The sequence below is a fragment of the Danio rerio genome, chromosome 15, assembly GCF_052040795.2.
Source record: "Danio rerio strain M-AB ecotype USA chromosome 15, GRCz13ab, whole genome shotgun sequence".
Lineage (NCBI taxonomy): Eukaryota > Metazoa > Chordata > Actinopteri > Cypriniformes > Danionidae > Danio > Danio rerio.
The window spans coordinates 3,205,001-3,229,234 of NC_141035.1; the positions used below are offsets into that span (position 1 = coordinate 3,205,001).

General features: G+C 40.3%; 2 protein-coding genes and 1 long non-coding RNA gene across 4 annotated transcripts in view; all 3 read left to right on the forward strand.

The window, feature by feature from the left end:
* mtus2b (microtubule associated tumor suppressor candidate 2b) overlaps nucleotides 1-23,903 on the forward strand; it is a 55,183-nt gene extending 31,280 nt beyond the window's left edge. For both annotated transcript variants that reach the window (XM_087283483.1, XM_087283484.1), the window contains exons 6-15: nucleotides 2,962-3,060; nucleotides 5,182-5,381; nucleotides 11,318-11,384; nucleotides 15,233-15,447; nucleotides 18,377-18,482; nucleotides 19,269-19,342; nucleotides 20,365-20,463; nucleotides 20,630-20,749; nucleotides 23,109-23,206; nucleotides 23,297-23,903. In XM_087283483.1, coding sequence (XP_087139609.1) covers nucleotides 2,962-3,060; nucleotides 5,182-5,381; nucleotides 11,318-11,384; nucleotides 15,233-15,447; nucleotides 18,377-18,482; nucleotides 19,269-19,342; nucleotides 20,365-20,463; nucleotides 20,630-20,749; nucleotides 23,109-23,206; nucleotides 23,297-23,504 — 1,286 coding nt within the window. In that variant the 3' untranslated portion in view covers nucleotides 23,505-23,903. The remainder of the gene's footprint in view (nucleotides 1-2,961; nucleotides 3,061-5,181; nucleotides 5,382-11,317; nucleotides 11,385-15,232; nucleotides 15,448-18,376; nucleotides 18,483-19,268; nucleotides 19,343-20,364; nucleotides 20,464-20,629; nucleotides 20,750-23,108; nucleotides 23,207-23,296) is intronic.
* Nucleotides 1-24,234, forward strand: part of LOC147833556 (uncharacterized) — a 486,957-nt gene that overhangs the window by 422,266 nt on the left and 40,457 nt on the right. The window lies entirely within an intron of this gene.
* rcbtb2 (regulator of chromosome condensation (RCC1) and BTB (POZ) domain containing protein 2) overlaps nucleotides 1-24,234 on the forward strand; it is an 824,162-nt gene that overhangs the window by 74,657 nt on the left and 725,271 nt on the right. The window lies entirely within an intron of this gene.

The window sequence follows — 24,234 nt, forward strand, 5'->3', positions numbered from 1 at the left end:
TCATGTTAGAGTGATTTCTGAGGGATCACATGCTGAATGTAACCTGACCAATGATGTGTCAGCAGCAGTCACATGACCCTGTGTGGAGAGGTGTGTCAGTGATGTCATGATGCTGTCTGTCACCATGGTGCAGCATTCATGGTGTTCACACACACACTAGAACAACCGCATACTGCATACTGTCAATGTTACTGAGGTTTTTTTTTCAGCTTGGGCATTTTCTCAGCTGATGTGTGCTGATTTTATATATATATATATATATATAAATAAATAAATATATATATATATATATATATATATATATATATATATATATATATATATATATATATATATATATATATATATAAATAAATATATATATATATATATATATATATATATATATATATATATATATATATATATATATATATATATATATATATATATACACACACACCCGGAGTAATAAAGGGACTTAGCCAACAAGAAAATGAATTAATGAATGAATAATATATATTTATGTATATATTTCGCATTTCGTGACTCGGTGTTCCTTTAAGGTAGTAAAATCACTGCTTAGGCTACACGGTAGAATTGTAATAAGAGTATAATCTTAATCATATTAAAATTGGAGTATTGGTGTCTTATGTGGATGTACTCAGAAAGTCTCTGGTGAAGTCGCGAGCTGTCAAAGACAGAGCATTACTCTGCCTTTCAGCATGAGCCCTCCGTTTAGCGTGTTTTCTCATTAAACACAACGAAAGCATATGCTCAACTCACAGCAAAAAACTTTACAATGACTGCAACAGTTTGTATTCTATAGTTTATTATTATATTTTTTTCATTTTCCATACCTGCAATTCCTGTATTTTGGCTTTTTTTTGCAGTCCACTTAGAATCCAACATGGAAATCAATGTTTTCTTTATTGGCATTGATTGTTTTGAAATTTAAATGTCATTAACATGCCTGTGTTTTAATTTCTGTAATAAATATGGCTGTCAAGCCAGGATCTTGATGGTTTATTGTGGGTATGTTGTTTACGTGAAGAAATCTGTGTTACAAGTTAAACAAACTTACTGTCAACAAACTGTCAGTATTTAAATGCGATTAATCACGATTAATTTTTTAAAAAAGGTGCGATTAATTAGTTAATTTTTTTATTGATTGACAGCACTAATATATATATATAAGAAGTATATATATATATATATATATCATCTCATCATATATATATACTTATATATATATACTTATATATATATATATATATATATATATATATATATATTTTTTTTTTTTTCTTCATTTATTTAACATCTCTTGTGTTTTTTTTTTCAACCACTAGTGTCTGCAGTATGCATTAAACCCTAGCTTGATACTGCAGTCCTAGCATTAGTGGGCGGAGAGCTCCAGCTAGTGGACAACTGAAGTGTTTACTCCTTTACATAAAGCAGCTTTTAAAGGGACAGTTTACCCCAAAATGAACAACCTGTCACCATTTACTCACCCTTCACTTGTTTAAACCCTTTTTCCCTTTCTTTCTTCTGTTGAACACAAAAGAAGATATTTTGAAAAATGCTGGAAACCTGTAACCATTGTATTTCTACTCTGGAAGTCAGTGGTTTTCATATATATCTTCTTTTGTGTACAGGACAGAAAAAAGAAACTCATAAAGGTCTGAAACCACACAAGGGAGAATATATTTATGTACATTCACCGGCCACTTTATTAGGTACACCTTACGATGACGGTGTCGGACGTCCTTTTGCCTTCAGAACTGCCTTAATCCATCATGGCAGAGATTCAACAAGGTACTGGAAAATTCCTCAGAGATTTTGCTCCATATTGACATGATAGCATCACGCAGTTGCTGCAGATTTGTCGGCTGCACATGCGAATCTCCCTTTCCACCACATCCCAAAAGTGCTCTATTGGATTGAGATCTGGTGACTGTGGAGGCCATTTGAGTGCAGTGAACTCACTGTCATGTTCAAGAAACCATTTGGAGATGATTCACACTTTATGAGATGATGTGTTATCCTGCTGGAAGTAGCCATCAGAAGATGAGTAGTAGTAGTAGTAGTAAACTTTATTGTCCTTGACAGGAAATTTGTTATGGGCATCACCATATTGCTGCAGACATTCCATAAAAACAAACAATAAAAACAATACAAATTACAGCAGTAACAAAATTTATAATGCTAATTAAGATAAAACATTAAAACAGGTACAAAGGATTTCTTATAATGGTTTAACTTACACTTTGGGACTCCATATCTTCTACCAGAAGGAAGCAGTTCATAATGTGAAAACAAAAAATGAGTTGGATCATTCACTATATCATTCATTATAACATCAGAAATATCTTGCTGTTACGTTCAGTCAGTTTAATGCATTGTTGTTGAATTATATCCACAGACCAGCGCTCATATATTTATATATATATATATATATATATATATATATATATATATATATATATATATATATATATATATATATATATATATATATTAGCGCTGACAAAATTAGTGCGTTAACGCATGCGATTAATTTTAAATGATTAACGCGTTAAACAAAATTAACGCAATTAACGCAGTTGCAGGTTTTTTAACTTCCTGTTGTGCTGGACGTGTGTTTAACATGCAAGAAATGTGGATAAGACCAAGGAAGCACCAAGGAAGGATCATTCACAATCATTTCCATCTGATTGAGGACACAATTCTCATACAAAACTTGAGGAGTAAAATATTTATCGTGCCCAACAATTTTCCATCCTGTCTTTAAGAGATGCACTGTGGTCATAAAGGGATGGGCGTGGTCAGTAACAATACTCAGGAAGGCTTAACTGAATATAGATAAAAACATTTTATAAAAAGAGAGAAACGGGGGCACACCTTGTAATATTGCCAGGGGACACTGTAGGGCGGACCATCAGTGCCAGCAGTTAAATGTGATATTTGATTCTCTTTCAGCCTCTAGAAAGGAGTTTCAGAGGGATGGAGAAATCCTGCGTCCCCTTGTGTCCTCCCCTAAGAGGTTTGCGGTGGTTTGTCCCAAGCCTCAGTCTCCGGGTGAGTATGAGTGTCTCTCTCTCTCTCTCTCTCTATGTGTGTGTGTCTGTTGCTCCTCCCATTGTCATTCACAGCCCTCGTTAACCCCTGCTAGAGGTTGTCATAGCAACAGCGTGAAGACTAAAGGCGTTTATTAGGAAAGCAATGAGTGTTTCCCTCACTAATGCCTCCCACTAATGGAGGATAAGTTGACACTGCGGGGTTTAAAATAACAGCAATTTAATATCACTCATATCAATATGAATATCACCGATATACTGTATTATCAGTTTGCAAAACGCTTACAAAGGATATACAGTATAAGCATATTTATAACATTTTCCTCTAAAATCTGACGAGATTATTCATGTTTGTATTAGTTCAATAGTTTGAGGGTTTTTATTTAAAGCAGTCTGTTTACTGCAATTACAAGTAATGGATTTAGGTTTGTTAAACTACAAATAGATGTATTTTTTAAATATTTTTGTCTTTTCATTGAGCATCATTACTCCAGTCTTCAGCATCACGTGTGTTCTGACCCTGATCTACGGGGTCAAGGGGGATCATAAATATTTTTGACAACCCTTTGTTGCTTGTTACTGTTATTTATGTTGTTCTTTTTTACGAGAATAGCGAAACTCATAACTGAGGATAGATGACACAAGGCTGAAAAACATTGCAATAACTAAACTTGAACTGAACTGAAATTATAAAAACAAATAATAATGATAAACGAGTGAAACTAATGACAAAAGTAATAATTAAACTAGTGTCTCATATATATATTTTTTTTCTTGAATGATTTTTTTCTTTAATACGATGACAGTACACTCACATTGGTGTCCTTTGTTTAGTAATGAAGACTTTTGACCAATCAGAGTAGAGTTCTGTTATCTGACTAATCAGAGCAGACTGATGTCATTTGACCAATCAGAGTAGAGTTCTGTCATCTGACCAATCAGAACAGAGTGGTGTCATCTAACCAATCAGAGTAGAGTTCTGTCATCTGACCAATTAGAGCAGAGTGGTGTGTTTTAACTAATCAGAGTAGAGTGATGCCATTTGACCAGTCAAAGTAGAATTCTGTCATCTGACCAATCGGAGCAGCGTGGTGTCATTTGACCAATCAGAGTGGTGTCATTTGACTAATCAGAGCAGAGTTCTGTCATCTGACTAATCAGAGCAGAGTGGTGTCATTTGACCAATTAGAGTAGAGTTCTGTCGTCTGACTAATCAGAGCAGAGCAGTGTCATTTGACCAATCAGAGCAGAGTTCTGTCTTCTAACCAATCAGAGTTCTGTCATCTGATTAATCAGAGCAGAGTGATGTCATTTGACCAATCAAAGTAGAGTTCTGTCATCTGACCAATTAGACCAGAGTGGTGTCATTTGACCAATCAGAGTAGAGTTATGTTATCTCACCAATCAAAGTAGAGTTCTGTTGTTTGACTAATCAGAGCAGAGCAGTGTCATTTGACCAATCAGAGTAGTGATGGCATTTGACCAATAAGAGCAGAGAAGTGTCATCTGACCAATCAGAGAAAAGTAGAGTAATCTGACCAATCGCAACATAGTAGTGTCATCTAACCAATCAGAGGAAATTTGTGTTATATAACCAATCAAAGCAGAGCAGTGTCATTTGACCAATCATGCTAGAGTTTTGTCATCTGACCAATCAGAGCAGAGTGGTTTCATTTGACCAATCTGTCAGAAAGCTGTTGTTTCAGGCAATGAGAGAGAAGACTCGGATGTTTCTGTTGATATTATTAGAGTAATACCTTTATATATATATATATATATATATATATATATATATATATATATATATATATATATATATATATATATATATAAATATATATATATATAAATATATATATATATATATATATATAAATATATATATATATATATATATATATATATATATATATATATATATATATATATATATATATATATATATATATATATATATATATATATATATATATATATATATACCTTTGATGGATGTAAACCTACTGTAGGAGACCTACAAAACCTAAAATAGGAACTGTTAAAACCCAATAATTATGTAACTTAATTCTCATAATAATAAACTTTCCTACAGTTTTTATTCATGTTCATGTATATGTTCCAGTGCGTCAGAAGTCATGCGTGGCCCGTCTGGGTGGGCGTTCAGAGGGTTTGGATGCTGAGCGCGAGCGGCTGATGGTGCAGAGACTGAAGGAGAGATGTGAAGATCAGGCCCGGCAGCTGATCAGCCTGCAGGAAGAGCTCAGAAAGTCCTTACAATGCCTGGATGTGTTCAGCATCACCACCCAACACTTCTGCCACAAGGTAAAACACATCCCTCATTTGACACCCCTGTACAGGCACTGTCAATTTTACTTCATATTAAGATGCATTTTAGTCGATCGAATCTCAAATGGAAGACATTCTGGTCTAAGAGAGGTGTAAATGTTTTGGGTTTGTCCAGTTCAGTAGAACATGTGGTATTTAGCATAAATGTTACCACATTCACCTCCCATGCAAGTGCAGATGCTATTCACAGCAGTGCGAGAAAAACCATACAGGGTTCATTGGTGCCGTGACCTGGGTGGGAGTGAGGTTTGGGGAATCTTGGGCTGTTTTTAATGTTTTTGTTAGCACATATCAGAAATACCCGTTTAAATTCTGTTCTGACTGGTGTAAATAGTATCAGTAGAACCTGTGATCTTTAGCATTCACGTTACCACATTCACCTCAAATACAAGTTCAGATCTCATTCAGACCAACGTGAGTAGAGTTGTAAGGGTCTAATTGGTGCCGTGACCCGTGTGGTAATGAGGTTTGGGGAGTCTTGGGAAGTCTTTAATGTTCTTGTTTGCACATACCAGAAATTAATTCAATTTATTTTCGGCTTAGTCACTTGTAACCACATTCAAGTTCAGGTCCCATTCAGAACAATGTACATTCATTCATTTATTCATTTTCTTGTCAGCTTAGTCCCTTTATTAATCCGGGGTCGCCACAGCGGAATGAACCGCCAGCAAGTTTTTACACAGCGGATGCCCTTCCAGCCGCAACCCATCTCTGGGAAACATCCACACACACACACTCATACACTACGGACAATTTAGCCTACCCAATTCACCTGTACCACATGTCTTTGGACTGTGGAGGAAACCCACGCGAAGGCAGGGAGAACATGCAAACTCCACACAGAAACGCCAACTGAGCCGAGGTTCGAACCAGCGACCCAGCGACCTTCTTGCTGTGAGGCGACAGCACTACCTACTGCGCCACTGCCTCGCCAGAACAATGTACATAGAACCATAAAGGTTTAATTGGTGCCGTGACCCAGATGGTAACACGGTTTTGAGGAGTGATAGCAACTCAGGCAAACTAGTTGGAGCTATGCATGTCAATCTCATTCCCTGGCCTCAAGAGGCACACCAGGTAATGTTGCTAGAATCTGCGACCTTTAGCGTCTTTGTTTCCACATCTGCCTCCAATACCAAAATATCACTTAAAACCAAAACAAAGCAGGGTGATTACAACTGTAGGGCCTACACTTTTTTATTAGCAAATTGTGTTAATCCTACTGTAAAACAAGCAGTCATATTTAATCTAGAGGGCATTCGTTTGTCTTGATTGGATGGTTTTTATGTGTCCATTCCCTTCTATTAGACAATACACAAGTCACATGTGTTATATTGTTCTTTATTGATCTCATCCTCCTGGCGCACGATCTCTCCATCATTTACCCCTCCTCCTCCCAGCATCCTTGAGTGTGTGTGCGTTTGTGCGAGAAAGAGGGCGAGAAGCTAGAGGGTTGTCTGAGGAACATGTGTAGAATCGCAGACTCACGGTACCCGTTGTTGCAGTAGTCAGAATATGATGCCAAACACAGGATGAGGTAAGGCCATTGATTGGGCAATATTAGTCTTTTTTCTACCACGTTTACCCTCTCCCTGCCTGTCCGTCTGTCATCCTCTCCCACTCTCTCCTCATGCGGTGCGCGTATGGTATTCCCCAGACAGGTTTTAATGATGCTACATTCTGTCCTAGCATGAGCCGGTGTTGCTGTAATAGCTCTGTTTCTCCATCCTACATGCTGTTTGGATAATACGGTAAAACAATACCCGGAAGAAAGTGTGTGATGCTGCTGCTCTTTAGCTCTGTGACTTGTGTGCTCAAGTAGGATTATTGATGCCTTTTGAATAAGACCTTGCTTGTTTCATATTTATTCTTCGGTTCTTCTTTACATACTTTGTGATTATGGATGCTGGGTTTGTGTGTGTGCTAACAGTCAAGACAAACATGTGGACTTGCGGTGAGGGAAACACCCCACCCTGACTGCTGACACTTTATGCTGCTGGTCTTATGTTATTATTCACAATTTAAGGCATGTTTGTACTTTATTCATTGCTGTAAATTATTAAATTTGAGACGGCACTGATGACATTGTTAACTAGATCTGAAGAAATTGTCAGAATTGCTCTTGCAAAACAAAATAGTGGTTGGACCTTGTGGTTGCTTGTATATTATGGTTTGTAAAGAGTTGTCAATGGTTGTTTTCAGGATGCTATGTGGTTGCAAAGCTGTTCTGGGTTGTTGTTGGGGTAGTAACTTTGTTTCTAAGGTGTAGTTTGTTGCTAATTGCTAATTATTATGTCATCGCAAAATAGTTATGGATGGTTGCTGGGCTGTTTGTTTCGTGGTTTTAATTAAGAATACTGGGGTGTTGTTATGGGGTTGCTAATGTTTTGTTCAAGAGTTCACACTTAGCTGATGATTGACTATAAAGCGTGTTTGGCATGCTGTCCCAGGAGCCCTGAGCTCATAAGATCCTCCAGCCCAGGGGCTCCCTCCTGTTTGGTGGGTAGGAGGGGAGTTTGAGTTCGGGTAGATCTTGAAAACTCCATTGCTGTCCATAGTTAAAGACAAATTAGGGATTGCTATCCCTTCTAAAAAACAGCTTCAACCAGCCTAAGCTGGTTGGCTAGTTTTAGCTGGTTGACCAGCCTGGTTTTAGAGGGGTTTTGGCCACTTCCAGGCTGGTTTCAAGCCATTTCCAGCCTGGTTTTAGCTGGTCAGGCTGGAAAATGACCAGCTAAAACCAGTTTGATCAGTTTGGTTTAAGCTGGACATTTTTGGTTTTGGCTGGGCTCTCAGCTTGGCAAGGCTGGTTTTAGCTGGTCATCTCCCAGTCTGTTAAGCTGTTTTTTTCAGTAGGGATGGAGAGATATACTGCTAGCTAAGAGCTCATCTGAGACCTTATCCATACCTGTCAACATTGGGATGTGAAAATAAGGGATATGCCCACCATAACAAGGGACCCCCCCCCCCTCCTTAAAAAATCCCCAAATTACTAAATGTGTTCATTTGGAACTGTTTTTTTTCAATTAAATGGTCAGTAGTATGTTTTAAAATTATTATTATTATGATTAAAGAGCAACGAATGAATCTCGAATTTATTAAGATTTTTTTACTACATTAAAAAAGGTGTCACTTTAAAAATGCACACATCTAACATTATAATAAAAGCATTCAACTGCTTTTCTAACTTTTTATGCTCATTTAAGATGAAATTAGATGTGTTTGAAAAAAAACCCACCAAGATCGACATCCTTATATGTTATTATTATTAATTTTGTGTGTATGTCTGTTTAAACACGCACCCAAAAGCCAGACTTTCGCTCCTCTTCAAATCGCGTGTACAGAATCTGTTTGGGAAACAGCGTCTGTTTATCACTATGGAGCGTGTCAGCTGACAGTCTGACGGCACCTGTAATCAAAAGGAAATGGAATCGCGCCGTTTTTAATATTTATTTATAAGTGTTTTCATTCCTAAACAAAGCGAAAGCACAGAAGACTCACGTTTTAGAGCAAGGGCGACACCTGGTGGTTCGGCGGTATGGTTGCGTATAGGGAGGCTCGAATGTTCAGAAAAAGACTGAAAATATGGAGAGGGTGCTCGCTGCAGAGCCATTTGGGCGAGCTGAGCTCCAGCGAGGGGGAGCATGAGCTCTCGCTCTGCCTCCTGTAAGCTGTTTTAATGCGTACACCAACCCCACCCCTAACCCTACCCCCAGTGACATCACTCGTAGAAGAAGTGCAAAGAAGGTGGAGCTCAAGCTCATGCTCCCCCTCGCTGGAGCTCAGCTCGCCCAAATGGCTCTGCAGCGAGCACCACTTGAAAATACGGGAGAAATACGGGAAAGTTCCTTTACGGGATGATGGTGGGATAGAACAGTAAAATATGGGAGAATCCCCGGAAAAACGGGAGGGTTGACAGGTATGACCTTATCTCGCATGTCTTTGGACGGTGAGAGGAAACCGGGGAACCCGGGGGAAACCCACATGAGCATAGGATGAACACGTAAACTTTAAACAGAAACGTTGTCTGACCAGGTAAGGACTTGAACCAGTGACGTTTTTGCTGTTAGGCAACAGTGCTAACCACTGGGCCACCGTGCCGCCTTATCTAAAAGAGGAGGAGGATGGGGTGGAAGGGAAGATTTAAGATGAAGATCACTGAGGTATGAAACTTTGGTCATTTATAGCGACTTAGGAATGGTGTGATTGGTGAATCATGCGTTAGCTAATGCGGGACCAGCCGTGGTGAATCATAAGCACGCGATCCTCTCGAAATTAGTTTATAAATAAACTTCACTTAGCGAACATTTGCACTTATTAGGATGTTCAGGTGGATTTCCGGGACATTTCCTTTTGGAAAGTTGGGAATGCATGTTTTATGAGTACTCAGATTATTCTGGATGTTTACTAATATGGTGTTGCTATGCTGTTTAAGGTGTTGTGAGTAGTTGTGTAGGGTGCTCTAGGTCAGGGGTGGCCAACCCTGTTCCTGGAGAGCCACCTTCCTGCAGATTTCAGTTGCAGCCCGTATCAAACACACCTGCCTGTAATTATCACGTGGTGTCCTAATTAATTGGTTCATCAAACATCTGTTTGATGTTGTGTGCTGGAGGAAAAGCTGATTGGGGGAAAGCTGGAACAGGGAGAGTGATGAAAGGTCAGGGCATTTGTAAGGTCATGAGGTCTTGACCCTGCTGTGCGTTTGTAAGTGAGAGGGTTATAAATTAATATGTTGAATAGGCTGCATAAAGTCTGTGAACGCTTTGCATATTTATTATTATTATTATTTATTATTATTATTATTATTATTACTATTTATTATTTTATTTTTATTATTATTATTATTATTATTATTTTATTATTATTATTATTTATTATTATTATTATTATTTATTATTATTATTATTATTATTTAATTTAAAATTTAGGACACTGATTTTAAATGATGAAGAAATTGAAGAGATTTCATTTCATTATATTTTATTATTTACGATTAAAGTCCCCATTAGTATCAGTATGTATGGAATCAAATGAATTAATATCAAAGTAAAACAGCACATCGGTAATAAGGGAATATCTTGGTTTCAAAGTCACAGACAAGTTTATCAACTTTTTCTTCGTCATTTTAGTTAACCTATTCACCATCTTTGTTATCCTTTTCACCATCCTCTTCTTCATCTTGGTTGATTTCTTCTTTATTTTGGCCTTCTTCTTTGTCATCCTCTTCCTTGATCTTTTCACCATCCTCTTCTTTCTCTTAGTTTATCCATCTGTCAACGTTTTCTTCATCTTTGTCTAACCCTTTTTCATCTTAGTTTTCATTTTTCTCATCTTGGTCTTTAGCTTCGTTGTCATCTTCTCATCTTCCTCATCCTCTCTTTCATTTTAGTCTCCTTTGTGAATTTCTTCATCTTTCTCATCCTCTCCGTCAACTTGGTCTTCTGTCTTCCACCATATATGTATATATATTTTTTTTTTCGACCACAGGACTGGATATCTATAAAGATTTTTGCACAGAATATATATTCAGATATTGTAGGAAAGGACATCGTGATGTTTTAAAGAATTGTGTTGGAGCTTTAACTACCTTTTAATGTTCTCATATTTATAAAAACATTTGAAGATCTTAAGCAACTTTACTTGAAAGAGACGTGATGGTGTCATTAGAAACTGAATTGGAAATGACCTTATTTTAATATAGTCAGTCGTGAACTGAAGGCTTGAAACTCCAGGGCTGAAAAGGAGTCCCACTCCGGCCCCGGTTTAAAATGTGATATTCTAGTGGACAAACCCTTTAAAGCCATTCTTAAGCTTATTTTTACATTTCACCTGCCGTACAACAATGTGAGATTGCAGATTCTGTGTGGACCCATTCATAACACATTTGTATGCCTTTTTCGTGTGTTTTCCAGAGCGAGAGTGCTGCTGTGAGGGAGAGGGAATTATCCCTGCAGTTGGCCAGGATCAGGGATGAAGTGGGTAAGTCTGAAAAAAAAAAAAATCTCATCACACACTTGTGCTGCGTCAAACTCACAAATGAGATCAACCATCCAGTATCATATCCTACAAATATGGCTAAATTATATGCTTCATGTTCAGTGAACATCTGTTTGACTGCTTGTTAACTGAAGGTTTCAATCTGCCAATCACATGAGAGCTACTCAGTGCATTTAAACTGGATGCGGTCCAGATGATCTGCCGAAGTTCAAACTGAGCAATAGAATCAGTTACAAATATGATTTAAGGGTTTTTGAATGTAGTTGGATCTTAGTGCCAGACAATGGTTTGAGTATTTTAGAGATTCCTGATGTACTGGAATTTTCTTACAAAACCATCTTTAGGGTTTATGGGGAATAGAAGTGAATGAAAAGCAGAGTGATTAAGCCAATTATGATATGGGGATGGTTAGAAGGCCATGATGGACAGAGGACAGTAGTCAAATTTGGCCAGGATGCCGGGGTTAAACCCCTAATCTTTTTCAAAGGGCATTCTGGAATTTTTCACCACCACAGAGAGTCAGGACCTTGGTTTAACGCAGGGGTCACCAAACTTGTTCCTGGAGGGCCGACGTCCTGGAGATATTAGCTCCAACCCTAATCAAACACACCTGAACAAGCTAATCAAGGTCTTACTTGGTGTACTTTAAACATCCAGGCAGGTGTGTTGAGGCAAGTTGAAGCTAAACCCTGCAGGGACACCAGCCCTCCAGGACCGAGATTGGTGACCCCTGGTTTAACTGAGCAGAATAAAGTCCCCATGGATATACTGGGGCATTAGGATTCACACAGACCGCAGGTTGGGAGCCCCCTGTTGGCCTCACTAAAACCACTTCCCGCAGCAACCTAGCTTTCCCATGTGGTCTCCCATCCAGGTACTTACCAGGCGCAGCCCTGCTTAGCGTCAGTGGGCGACCATGTGAGAGTTGCAGAGAGCTAGTTGCCTTTCACAACTGAGGTCTGCAGAAGACCTTGAACACATCAAACCTTGAAGCAGAAGAGCTACAGCATCAGAAGTAGACCACACCTGTGACACTACTGTCAGCTAAACACAGTGTACAGTGTATAATATAACAGTGCACATTGGTTCAGCAAAACTGAACAACAGAAGAATGGAAAAAGGTTGCCAGCTCTGGTGAATGTCCGTTTCTGCTGCAACATTTTGATGGTCGAGTGAACAGGGGAAGAAGATCACAACACTCAAATGGGCTCCACAGTCACACATTCCACACCCTTATATTGTGCTGAAATGGGAGATTCATTCCTTCATTCATTTTCTTGTCGGCTTAGTCCCTTTATTAATCAGGGGTCACCACAGCGGAATGAACCGCCAACTTATTCAGCATATGTTTTATGTAGAGGATGCCTTTTCGGCTGCAACCCAACGTCGGGAAACACCCATACACTCTTGCATTCACACACATACACTACAGCTAATTAAGCTTACACAATTCGCCTATAACGCATGTGTTTGGACTTTGGGGGAAACCAGAGCACCCAGTGGAAACTAGAGGTCTGCATTCCCACGGCCCAGATTTCTTGCGGCACAGGATTAAATTTCCGAATAAAGCGCGTGAATAAAGCGTGATGCTGTGTAGCTTGTTTGTTGCTGTCTATGTGTGTGTGTGTGTGTGTGAATGAGAGAGAGTGTGATGCTGTGTGTCTCTTGCTTGGTGCTGTTTGTCTATGGCCCTGTTTACACTAGTGCGTTTTAGTTTGAAAACGCATAAGTTTTGCTACGGTTACGCCATCCGTCCACACTACGCCGGAGTTCTCGAGCGCCGAAAACGGAGCGTTTCTAAAACGCCGGAGAGGCCGTTTTCATTCTGAAACGCTGCTGCTCCGTCTCAGTGTGGATGATGGAAAACGGAGACATCTGAAAACGGAGGCGGGGCTGCCGGCGTTTGCCTATCTGATTGGGGCTTTTCCTCAATATTAAGTAGCCCACACACAGTTCAGTCTCGCATCCTCTTCTTGTAAGTTCAGACTTCGCAAGTTTGATCAAGGCTGCAGTCTCTTCTTCTCAGTTTGATATGGAAAACATACCGAGGACACGGGTAAATCTTCAAAGGGAACAGTGTACTTTATAACTTCATTCACATCACCTTGGCTACGTTGTTTCACTTTCTCAACAATAAAATGTAAACATGATTTAAGGAACTGCCTATTTTCATTTTAATATTAGCAACTTGACAGACAGCAGAAATTTTGAGGCGCCGTGCTGCATATATGAGCGTCATCTTCACTGTGTGGATATTTATAACAAAACGGAGCCGATAACTACTGCCTCCTTTCAATTTCAGTGAAAATACGAAACGCACCCTCTCTTTTGCTGAATATCAGTTTTAATAATCGATAATTATAAAAGTATAACATACAATAAGTTTATACATTGTAGGAAATAAAGGCAAGCGATCAGTCAATGTACCTGGATTAATCATTAACTTATCTTTGCGCTTAACCAAAAACATGTTACCCGTGAACAAGTAACTTAATAGATTACAATGATCAAAGTCAGGGAATTGGCCTATGTCGTTAGATAAAGACAACAACATGAATGAAATATCACGTTTAGCAAATATAGTGAGATTAGATCCAGCGAGAGATGCTTGATGAGCAGTCCGACAAGCAGAGCTCTCATCTGGGTAGAAATGCTGGATCGCTTGCCCGTGAGTGTGTGTGTGGTCACGTGATGTGCGTTTTCAGCGTTTTGGTGTGGACGGAGAGCAGTTCAGAAACGCTGGGTAAAACGCAAGTGTGGACGCGGATCGTTTTCATTCTACAACGCCATTTTAAAACTAAAACGCACTAGTGTAAACCGGGCCTATGTTTGTGTGTGTTTATACAGACAGCTTGTTAAAAGGCTGTCTGGACTTATGTAGCTGGGTGTTTTTTTTTTTTTTTTGTGGTTTTGTTCTCTAGTGGAAACCCACGCGAACACGGGGAGAACATGCAAACTTCACACAGAAATTGACCCAACTGACCTAGCTGTGGTTTGAACCAGTAACCTTCCTTCCAAGAAGTTCATTGTATCTATGTATCTTGAAGAAGGTATAAAGAGGTCAAAGATAGGTCAAACTAGAAAGGTGAACTTTATAGAATAAAGTTTACAAGTTAATATGTTCTTTTGTTTAGGAAAATAACCACCAAAATAAAAAGTTGTTAGCATAAATAGCAGTCACCTATGCCTCATTTCCACAGTACATTTTAGTACAGGGTGACGTAGTGGCACAGTAGGTAGTGCTGTCGCCTCACAGCAAGAAGGTTGCTGGTTCGAACCTCGGCTCAGATGGCGTTTCTGTGAGGAGTTTGCATATTCTCCATGGGTTTCCTCTGGGTGCTCTGGTTTCTCCCACAGTCCAAACACATGCGGTACAGGTGAATTGGGTAGGCTAAATTGTCCATAGTGTATGAGTGTGTGTGGATGTTTCCCAGAGATGGGTTGCGGCTGGAAGGGCATCCGCTGAGTAAAAACCTGCTGGATAAGTTTGTGGTTCATTCCGCTGTGGCGACCCTGGATTAATAAAGGGACTAAGCCGACAAGAAAATGAATGAATTTTAGTACAGTACAGTACAATTCGGTACAAGTCACCCTGATCAGGCTTGCATTTCCATTACCAATAGTACCCTTTAAACAGGGAGTCAGTGTTGTGCTAGGTGCTAAAGGGTACCACAAAAGTCATATGGTACTTCTGACAATGTAATTGAACTGTACCGCTTAGTGGAAATAAGTTATTAGTCTGAGAATTTTGACACCACATGATGCTTTTGTACTCTAGGTATTGATTATTGAAAGTTAAGCATGTCCTTTCACCTTCTCCATCTCTGTAGTGGTCAGTGTTCAGCGGTGGGAGTGTCTGCAGGGTGAGAAGGCCCAACTGGAGCAGAGTTTCGAGCGGAAGCTGAAAGAACTCCAAGAGGAGCAACAGCGGCAGCTCAAGGCCTTACAGGAGAGACTGGTGGAGGAGCACAGCTCTGAGAAACAGAGACTCCAGCAGCAGCAGAACAGTCACCTGGTGCAGCTGCGATCCCAGCACCAGGAGCAGGTGAGATGAGAAAATAGCAAAGTGTGAAGACTGAGATCATCACTGACCCAGGGTTTTCAAGAGTTCACACTTAGCTCATGATTCATACATAGCTTGTTTGGCATGCTGTCCCGGGAGAGAGCCCTGAGCTCAAGGGATCCTCGAGCCCAGGGCTCCCCCCCCTTTTGCAGGGCGAGTGGAGATTGAGCTCAGGTCTATCTCAAACTCCCCCGCTGCTGAGGCCAAGGCGAACTTCCTGAGAGTAAGACATTATAAAAAAGGTTTAGGCTTGTTTTATCTATATTATAGAGCACATTTGGATGGTGGGAGGAAACCGGGGAACCCGGGGGAAACCCACGCGGACACGGGGAGAACATGCAAACTCCACACAGAAATACCAGATGGCTCAGCGAGGACCCAACACCATTGGTATTCTTGCTGTGAGGCAACAGTGCTAGTCACTGGGCCACCGTGCCGCCCATTCTGGATAAAGGAGGAAGAAGGGGAGGAGGGGGGTTTCTTCCAGACGAAGATAGTTGTAGAAAGGAAATGAGGATATATATAGTGATTTGGGATCCTTTGATTGGAGGATCATAATTAGTTAATGTGGACCAGCTGGGTAAATCATGAGCACATGCTCCTCTCGAAATTAGTTTAAAACTAAACTTCACTTATTTTAAAAGTACATTGGAGTGTTGGGTGTGAAGCGAGGGTTGAGAAATCCTGGAAGGGGAAAATGTGTTTATAGACTGAAAAGAAACCCAAAGTATATTGCAATTTTGACATGGGTTCATAGGTGCCCTTTCCTTTCAATTGTTTCTCCCATGCCACACTATTAGTTACAGCAATCAAAGCTAAGGTTGATAATAATTTAAGGCTGATGATAATTTAACATGAATCAGATGTGTTTTCCAAGACATTTTTAATCCAATACAGCAAAGGTCACCAATCTCTGTCCTGGAGGGCCGGTGTCCCTGCAGGGTTTAGCTCCAACTTGCCTCAACACACCTGCCTGGATGTTTCAAGTACACCTAGTAAGACCTTGATTAGCTTGTTCAGGTGTGTTTGATTAAGGTTGGAGCTAAAATCTCCAGGACACCGGCCCTCCATGAGCAAGTTGGGTAAGCCCTGCCATACAGCCTTGATTTACTGTATTTAGATCTCTCACTTGTAAGGGTAAAACCTTCAATGGGAATCACAGCATAGGGATAAATCCTTCAGAATGGAACCCAGCCAATGTGTACTTTAACTAGCAGTGTGCATAAAGACAGGCACTCAAGACACGAGCACTTAAAAGATTCACTCTTCTTAAGAGTCTTTGCCACTTCTTTATAGAAGTTATAAATATGTCTACAGGTATGGGCAACTCGTAAATCCTTTAGACAAGCGGCCGTAAACTTGGACAACTTGTTGTCTTCAGTAGTTTTTTTGTTGTTTCAAGTGTTTTTCCACCTGCAATACGAGGAATCAAGGAAATTCAAGGGAAAAAAAATCAAGGAATTTCAATGGTCATCATTGAGATGAAGAGTTATAGGGTTTCATTGGCTAAGAAATGTAGCTATTTATGCTTAACTTTGACAAAGTTGCAGAGCTGGCCAAAAGCAAGCATTTTAGTTCACCTGTGATCTTTCTATGGTTTGAGATTTGTAACTTAGCATAAAAGCTAATCTCTAGATCACTAAGAATCTCACTAGTCTATAGCACCAGACTAACCATTCAAAAGGTTCTCACAAAGACCAGGGGCCTCATGTATCAACGCTGCGTACGCACAAAAACTTTGCATACGCCAGGTTTCGAGCTCAGAATCGCTCACGTTTGGATTTACTAACGATGAACTGAACGTGGGAATGTGCGCAGCTTCACGGCAGCTTCATGGCTGGCGTACGCACATTTTTTGTGCGTGTCTGTTTTATTTCCATTGGCGACTCCTAGAGGCAGTTGTGTTAAATTGCACTCTACAAAGTGTCTTCTCAGCTTGTAGGAGATGGTTTTATATGCATGTCTAGTATATAAGGTTTCCATACCATTCAGTTGACCATCCAAACATTAAAGCGCAATTTGCATCGGTCGCCTGTTTTCCCAATGTAATCGCAGCTATCTACTGCACACACATTTCTATAAAGGCACCATGATCTGAGGATGAACTGGCATACGTGAATCAGAAACATTTCCATTCAATAAATGTGCAAATTAAATTTGATGCACAGACTTATTAAAGATTCCTACTTGTCTTTCTAATGATAAAGCGTATAGTTAAAATCTGATATGTAGCGGGGAAAAAAAAAAGTTCTTCCGCTGCTGGATTTGAATCGAGTTCATGCTTGACTGTATCGAAATATGTTGCCCTGGGTTTAGCGAGCTGCGCCACTTAAGCTGATAAAAATACTATCAAATTTTACACCTATAGATCTCACGATTTTTTTTTAATCCACTCAGTGCGATGTTCAGACCCAACTGTGTTTACCGCATCAGCTAATCTCTCCCCACTATATATATATATAAAAAACTCTCCCCACTCTATATTTTTCTTTTGTTATTAATTCCAGAGGACAAACTTGCAAACAACACAGTTTTTCTCTGGTCTACCTCCGAAAGCAGCACCTCCAATTCACTTGCTGATCAAAGTTTCTCTTTTTGCTTGATTTTGCCGTTGCTTTTTCGTTGGGTTTTGCCAAAGTATAGTCATTTGCATATTCATACGGGGGCGGAGGCAGGGCTGGTTGCGCTCAGTTTCACGTTCATTCAGATGTACAAACAGAATATGTGTGAGATTCGGCATACGCAGTGTTTCATGCATCTGCATTTTTTTCTGCGTACGCACATTTACAGCTTTGTACGTACGCAATGTTTTAGTATTATTTCCACGCAAGTCTTCGTACATGAGGCCCCAGTTGACCAGTCAGAATCCATTATTCCAGAGTCTCTTTTGATTTCTGATTTTTGGTATTAGATCGAGAAGATGAGTGAAAACCATGAGACGGCTATGATTGAGATGGAAGCAACTCATAGTGCCACGCTGGCCACTTTACAAGAGGAACACACCAGAACCATCAAGAGTGAGTCCTGCTGCCTGACACAACCATCACACTGCTGGAAATCTGATCTATTATGCCTAAAAATCTAGTGAACTGTCTACTTACCTTTATGTAGGCATCATGCAGTTGGCTGGAAGGTCTAAAATTACAAATAGGTTTTGCTCACTAATGCCACTTTTCCACCAAGGCCTGTGTTTTATTTGGAGCTAGTGCTTTGTCAGAGGGATTGGCTCAAACTTCCACTGACATTCTCTGCTTACTGAGATAGGTTACCTTGTTCAAGAAGAGTAAAATCTTGCTTGTCTTTAAAAAGCAAACCAGTAGTTGGACAATGGTGTTCGCTCAATGTCAGTGGAAATGTAAGCCTGTTCTTAGTGAGTACCACCCTCTGCAAGAGCAGCAGCAATTTAGAATCAAACTTGGGCTTTTTTTTTTAGTTGGAACATTCAGTATTGTTGCAGATCCAGCAATGTTTATAACAGTAGCAGTAGCAGTAGTAAAATATTTACAGACTGCACTTTCTTACTCAGTTAATTATTCCTGGGCCAGGGTGCAGATGTTTGTTGAGGACTGGGCTTGAAATTCTACTGGCCTTGCAGAATGGGAAAATCTGAGCCCGTTAGGGGGAGATTAGATCACTTTTGAATGGAAAGCTAAGCCTGGTTCCACATTTTGTCTCCCAACACCAGCCTCATTGGAAAAGTGGTAGAGGCCTCTAGTGAAAATATATGCTACTGCAGACAGTTGAATATAAACTGTTTAATATCTTTTTTCATCTGACTACATGCACTGGTTGGTTGTTTTTAGACTTGAAGATGGCACATGAGCAGCAAAAGAAGTCAATGGACGAGGAGTTTGAGAAGCTCAGACTCTCACTGCAGGTACTGGAACATGTCATCCTTTTGAATTGAAACACATTCTTCTCTTTTTATGATGGCATATGTTAGGTCAATTTATACTTCTGCATCGAGTGCACTCGGTAGCTCCAGAATAGCCTTCGCGCAGTTGTATAGCCTTTGCCATACCCTAACATGGACCTACGAGTGCAAGATCTGAGATTGGTTGGAGTGGAAGCATTGATGAGTGTGAGATGGATACAGCTACAGACGGATACATTTGCTTTGTTTACTTTGTTCAAAGTCATTGAACTTTTGTTCGCCCATTTCTTACTTGATTTTTTTTTCTTTTGATTTTAAATGATTTTAAGTTTGAGGTACTTCTACTAACACAGGCTTATTCTGAAAACCAAGTGCTATATGCATTTCTGGAGATCATGAATTATGTAGCCAGAAGTACATATGGCTATGTTTCGTCTTAAAAACAAACGCTACATGACGGCAGGACATCCTTCCTTTTCACGCTTACCAACAGGTTGATTACCTCCGTATGAACGGCTTCATGGCTGTTATAAGTTGATCCAGTAGTTGGGTTAGAACGGTCTAGAAAGCAGGTAAAACAAAAACAACACAAAAATAACAAAATATAATAAACAAGTAAATAACAGGGTGAGAATGTGGTAAAATCTGAAAACGTAGTAAAAATCAGGTTGTCGTGAGGGCTTTTCTTGAATTTCTTTAAAAAAAAACATCATTGGATGGGTTTAGGGAAGGAGGAGGGTGGGTCAGTTAGTCAGTCGACAGTGGCCATGGATTTACATTGTATCCAAAAATCTCAAAAATTTAGCAAAAATCCAAAACACCAGCAAAGACATTCGGCACAGAGGAGGATAGAAACCCCACTGGCTACTAGTGTTTCAGAAGTGATATTGCCAGAGCAGCACAAACATGTATAAATGCTCATAACTGCTTTGACTACGTGCAACTTATGCATGCGAGGGATATGGCAATTTGCAGAAATAATTTGCAGAAGGTTTAAGTGTGTGTGTTTCTGTGCTTGCATTTAGGATCAGGTGGACACGCTGACATTTCAGAACCGAACTCTGCGAGACCGGGCCAAACGCTTTGAAGAAGCACTGCGCAGAAGCACAGATGAGCAGATAGTGGTACTTTTCCTGACATTTTGTGTGCCTCCTGACATTAAAAGAAAACTAATCGCTGAAAAATCCTGTGAGATATAAAATCCTGTGAGACATAAAAGAAAGATAATTCTTCATATAGATCTGTAGTAATCTGGATCTGTGTTTTCTGTTTGCGTGTGTGTGTGTGCAGGATGCTCTTGCTCCATATCAGCACATAGAGGAGGATCTGAAGAGTCTTAAAGAGGTTCTGGAGATGAAGAACCAGCAGATTCATCAACAGGAGCTCAAAATTTCAGAGCTGGAAAAAATGGTGAGTTACAAAACGGAGAATGAGAAGATAACTTTAATGTTAAGATTAAAAACTGTTTGAATCTTTATTTTTTGTAATGGAACAATTGGCCCAAAATAGTCATTGTGCTACACAGGTTTTGGTTCAATCAAATGCCCTGTTGAATAAAAATGTTCCTGCCCTGCCAATCCACAAGCAGCCAATCATAGTCAGTTGTGTAACTAAACACAGCCCCTCACATTGACTGTTTCATGGGTTCTACATGTATTTTCAAAACCGCACTTTTTTTTGCACAGTTTTGCTGTTTGTCAACACAAAAATGAAGTGAATCTCCAGGTACAGTGTGGTCATGTAAACACTCATGACATCAGCATGTGCGCTGTATTCTCGTTTTTGATTAGCCAACATGGCGGGGTTCACACCAAACGCGGACATGAATGCCTGTGAATGAGGCAATTTTTGATGCTCACAGCAAATAATATCGCATATTCCACATTGTTTGACCACCGGATGCTAATCTGCTTCTGTTCTCACATTTGCATTACCTTAATTCCCCTTATGAATCAAATAGTAAATATTTTTTTTATTTTGATTAACGTATATTAGGACTTTTATATATTTTTAAATGAACCCCAAAGCATCTTAGAGCAGTGGTCCCCAACCTTTTTATCACCGCGCACCAGTCAACACTTGACAATTTTACCAATTAGGTGGCTCGTAGGTTGCTAGGCGACCATCAAACATCCTCAGAGGATGACAAGCTGACAAAACATTGATGTCACTCTGATACAAGCTTATTTATGGAGAAAATTACGAAGCACTGCAGTGTTGGGTGCTCTGTGTTTGTCTGAGATAATTAGTCTAAAATGTGTGTAAACAAGATGATGCTGATCGGTCAGTTCTTGCTCGCGCAAGCCGCGCACCTCTATTGAAAATAACGAACTTGCACGAACACTAGAAAAGACACGATATGCAAAAGGACCCTAAAAGGCCGCCGTCATTTGCGATCTCCAGCAGTTGCTCTTTTTTTTAACCCGGACATGCTGGATTCACCTGATTTGTTGACAAATGTGTTGCGTATCCATTCTTTGGCAGTTCGCAGGCCCTTCACTGGACCTTTTCCCCTTAGCAAATGTAACCCCGCCAGTCCTACGCCACCCAACCTGGTATCAAACCGGCGACCTTCCACATGGGAGTCGGTTGCTCTACCAAGGAGACTTAAGACCATGGCCTCTAGCATCTGTCGCTAGAGCACCTTTAGAGGTCAGGGGAGTGAGGTTTACCTGCACAGCACTTACTAGCTGGCCTCTGCTACACTCACCCACCCTATCCTCACTCCCATCCGGGTCACGGCACCAATGTAACCCAGCCGGTCCTATGCCACCCAACCTGCTCCGAGCTGGGATTGAACCGGTAACCTTCCACATGGGAGTCGGTTGTTCTAACAAGGAGGCTAAAGACCATGGCCTCTAGCGCCTGTCGCTAGAGCACCTTTAGGGGTCAGAGGAGTGAGGTTTACCTGCACAGCTTTTACTTGCTGGCCTCTGCTAGACAAAAAGACTTTCCAAAGACGTCTGTTTCTTACTCGTTTTGCTGCTTATGGGTTAAATTTGGGCGTAATGAGATGTAAGTGAAAGAATACAGTCATTTTTCAAAATAAAAGACTTTTCTAAATAAAAGGTCGTTCAGTCGTTTAATAAATAAAATGGAAATAATTAATGATTTCTTGTGCGGGCCGGTACCAAGTGATCCACTGACCAGTACCGGTACACGGTAGTTTCCTTACTCTAAGCAGTTCAAGACTTCGCTAGTTTTTGTAAATTTGCCTTCTGAACACACACACACACACACACACAAACTGGAAACACAATTGGACACAATGGCGAGGCAGTGGCGCAGTAGGTAGTGCTGTCGCCTCACAGCAAGAAGGTCACTGGGTTGCTGGTTCGAACCTCGGCTCAGATGGCGTTTCTGTGTGGAGTTTGCATGTTCTCCCTGCCTTCGTGTGGGTTTCCTCCGGGTGCTCCGGTTTCCCCCACAGTCCAAAGACATGCGGTACAGGTGAATTGGGTTGGCTAAATTGTCCATAGTGTATGAGTGTGTGTGTGGATGTTTCCCAGATATGGGTTGCAGCTGGAAGGGCATCCGCCAGCATAAAAACTTGCTGGATAAGTTGGCGGTTCATTCCGCTGTGGCGACCCTGGATTAATAAAGGGACTAAGCCGACAAGAAAATGAATGAATGAATGAATTGGACACAATCAGAAACACTTGGAAACACATTTAAAGCAATAATTTGTCCAATAAAAGTGTTAAATTTGGAAAAGGAAATGGAACAACTATAAAGTAACTGAATGTGTTTGTCATGTTGTATTGCGCAGGCTCAAAAGAATGTTCTATTGGAGGAGCGTATTCAGGTCTTACAACAACAGAACGAAGACCTGAAGGACAGGATTGACCGCAACCTTGCCATGTCCAGGTCTTTATAAAACATTACAGCTACTAGCTTAGGTCCACACCATGACCTCTTAAAATCAATAACTAATAGTTGTTGTCTTAATACCACCAGGCAACTGTCAGAAGAAAATGCCAACCTGCATGTGCACGTTGAGAAAGAGAGCAATGAGAAGAAGCGTCTGAGTCGCACCAATGAAGAGCTTATGTGGCGTCTCCAAACGGGCGAGTTAAGCCCTCGAATGTCTCCCACCCAATCACCCCTCCATCGACCAGCCTCTAGTCCTGCTTCACCCTCCCGACCGCAGTCCTTCCCTAGATGAGTGCCCAATTCTCCACCTCTGTCTTTTTTAAAATCTTTATCACATATTGTTCATCATGTGGATTTTGATTGGACGAACAAGCGGATGATTTATCATTCGCCAATGCTATACCTCATCCTCCGGTTCAGTATTTAGTTGGATGTTGCTTCAATTTAAAATTGGTAGGTTTGATAATGTAATCGAGGTTTGGGTTGGAGCTTGACTGAACAAAATAATCATGAACATACAGCAGGTAAAATAAGTATTGAACACGTCATGATTTTTCCTATCTATCCAAAACACAAACCCTATTTATTTTTATGTTACAGCTCTTGAACCACTCTGCTTTGACAACCGCAAACATTTTTAGAAAAAATTAGCCATCGGGACCACACCTTGAGTCTTTTGGATGCTTAAAATGGTCCACAATATAAAACGCACCTCCTTACCATCTGTGTGTCTCTTTAAAGCAGGGGTATCCAAACTCTGTCCTGGATTGCCAGTGTCCTGCTGTGTATAGCTCCATCCTACTTCAACACACCTGACAGGAAGTTTCTAGGTTATCTAGTAAGAGCTTCATTAGCTGGTTCAGGTGTGTTTGATTAGGGTTGGAGCTAAACTCTCCAGGACACCTCTGCTTTAAACCATTAATGTGGACTTACAGAGTAAATAAGGTCAATTTTCGTTTCATGTAGGCTTTAGGAGAACACTGGGGAACCCAGTTGGAATCAAGCATTTGGAAACTAAAGTC